This window comes from Cyprinodon variegatus, unplaced genomic scaffold, assembly GCF_000732505.1.
Source record: "Cyprinodon variegatus isolate N-32 unplaced genomic scaffold, C_variegatus-1.0 Scaffold78, whole genome shotgun sequence".
NCBI lineage: Eukaryota > Metazoa > Chordata > Actinopteri > Cyprinodontiformes > Cyprinodontidae > Cyprinodon > Cyprinodon variegatus.
The window spans coordinates 788,770-791,298 of record NW_015150531.1 but is presented as its reverse complement, the minus strand read 5'-3'; the positions used below and the strand labels follow the sequence as shown (position 1 = coordinate 791,298).

The 2,529-nt window shown below is 33.2% G+C and overlaps 1 protein-coding gene across 1 annotated transcript in view; it reads left to right on the top strand.

Annotated features, from left to right (window-relative positions):
• The window catches only part of LOC107083589 (salivary glue protein Sgs-3-like), a 7,551-nt gene that overhangs the window by 4,220 nt on the left and 802 nt on the right, over window positions 1-2,529 (top strand). Inside the window, exons 5-6 of the mRNA XM_015372940.1 lie at window positions 20-88; window positions 2,045-2,220. Coding sequence (XP_015228426.1) covers window positions 20-88; window positions 2,045-2,220 — 245 coding nt within the window. The remainder of the gene's footprint in view (window positions 1-19; window positions 89-2,044; window positions 2,221-2,529) is intronic.

Here is a 2,529-nt window from a genome sequence, read left to right as displayed (position 1 = left end):
TCTACATTCAATTCAACAGTTGTTGGAACAGGATCAACATCTGGTGGAACCACAGCAATGCAGACTTCCACCCAGCCAGGAACTACTGGTAAGATTTTACTGCTGCTATGCAATACTAAGAATGGATAATAAATTGGCAATGCTTTGATTAAAAGACACAGTGGACCAAGTAAAGTGAAATGAAAACGTTAGTTAAGAACCAGAAACATTGAAACCCTTATAACTCTTCACAACTCTAATTTAGCATTTTTTTCACATAAACTGAAACATATCTTGTCAAAAACCTGATACAAAAAAACAACCTAATTTCAATCTAAATTTAATTCAATAATAATAATTTTCATAGCATGCATGTAAAATTTACAGCACACAGAAATATAAACAGGATCATACCACCATACCATTCTTATGCTCTGGTTATAACATAATCTAAAATCAAATTTGGCAGTTATGTGCTATTCCAAAAAACGTCCCACTGCCAGTGATGGAAACTGAAAAAAAAGTGGAAAAAACATTTGAAAAAAGTATCAACATTTAGTTATTCATTACCTTTACTAGGTTATTAAGCTAGTCAGTATTTTAATGCAAACTGTGACAAGATAGTACTCAGTACAAGATAGTTCTTAGTAACTATGTAGTCATTACTTTTCATATAAATCAATAAATTGAATAATTAAATAATAGGAGAACATATCTGAAAACATAAAAATCTGCACCATATTGATATTAGTAATTTGACAAGTAACAATATTGTTATGCAGATATGACTTTTAAGTTTTTTCATTTATATAAAATAACAATAAGCCAAATTAAAAGTATTATAACTTTATATTTTTGCATATAAACAGCCTTCAAGTAGCTTTAAAATACCAATGAAGGTAAAAAATAATCCATCCATCCATTATCTGACACGCTTGTTCCGAGTGGGGTCACGAGTGGTGCTGGTGCCTATCTCCAGCAGTCAATGGGCGAGAGGGTGGGTACCCCTGGACAGGTCGACAGTCCATCACAGGTACAAAATAATCCTTTGAAAGAAATAATATAAATACTATATTTTACAATTTAATTAAACAGGCCTCTGTTTCCACACGAAAACCCATCAGGACTGTATAATCAGTGTGAATATTGTGGAAAAAACAATAAATTATGCAAGTGAATTCAGTATAACCTGAGAAAGTAAAAAGAAAATCCCAGGAACAGCGCTTCACTTTAGGGACAATGTCATTAAATCACTGACCCTGCACAATCATCTGTCCTCTCAGTCTGTGTTTAATTTAAGCTGAACACCCAACCACATTGCAGCTATTCAGCCAGTCAGCATCATGTATGCCTCTATTTTAGACCCCCCCTTAATTAACAAATCTACATCACATTTGCCTATCAGCTCTATGCTCAACTCTGCAATAAAAATCATTCCCTGCAGCAGAAAGGGTGCACATATAAAAAGACTCTTTGATGATTGTGAGAAACGCGTTATAGTAACCAACTGCGTTATATTGTAAGTATTGTTATGACGTTACAAATATGTAAGTAGAGGAATTTTTCAATGAAAGATAAATGCTGTAAGAAATCCCATAATAATGGCATTAAACCCACCAATGTTCACTGCTGTTATTCATTAATGAACCACAGCTCAATAAATATTGAGTATAGAAAATCCTTTATTGTTCCACAATGGGGAAATTTACCAAAGATGATGACGCCATGAGTCATCATGCCTTTACCGTACCTCTGTTTAATGGTATGATGAATTCACAAATTGCAACATGCCAGTTAGAGTTAAATTCAACATAATCAACCTTAACCAGCAGTGTATGAAATCTAAAACCTTAATTCGCTGTTGTTTACCAGCAGTACTCTTCACTTTGGAAGACTTGTACTGCTAAAGATTGATATGTTACCAGCTGCCCCATCTTTACCAACACTGAGCAAAACTACAATAGTCTTCTAAATCCACTGCTTTAAGTGTTTTTGTATGAAGAACAAATGTTTGAATGATTATTCAAATATTAATTGCGATTTAATTTGTCCCTATTATAATCAGCTTCAACAACAACTACGACAACTGCTGCTCCAACTACAACCACAACTAGAAGACCTCCCCCACCACCAGAGCCAAAGATTGAGTTAACATTTAGTGTGCAGGAAAATTTCACTGAGGATTTGAAGAACGAAAACTCACCAAGATTCATAGAGCTCAAGGGAGAAGTAACTAAAGGGGTAAGTTTGCTTTTTATCTTTTATAGAATTTTGTTCAACTTGTTATACTTTTTCTTGCATTTTAAATTACAAAGACTTTTTGCAAAATGTCATTTAAAATATGTATCCATTTTTCCCTAAAAGCTGGATAAAACCTATAGGGACCAATTTGGGGATGAATTCAACAGAACTGAAGTCCGAGGATTCAGGTATATCTATTATATTTCCAGTAATTGAGTTTAAAAGCTGTTCCACTTGTCAAAAGTTTTCTTTGGTAATATTTAGTCATTAAAAATGTCTGTTTATTTATTATTATTATTATTATTATTA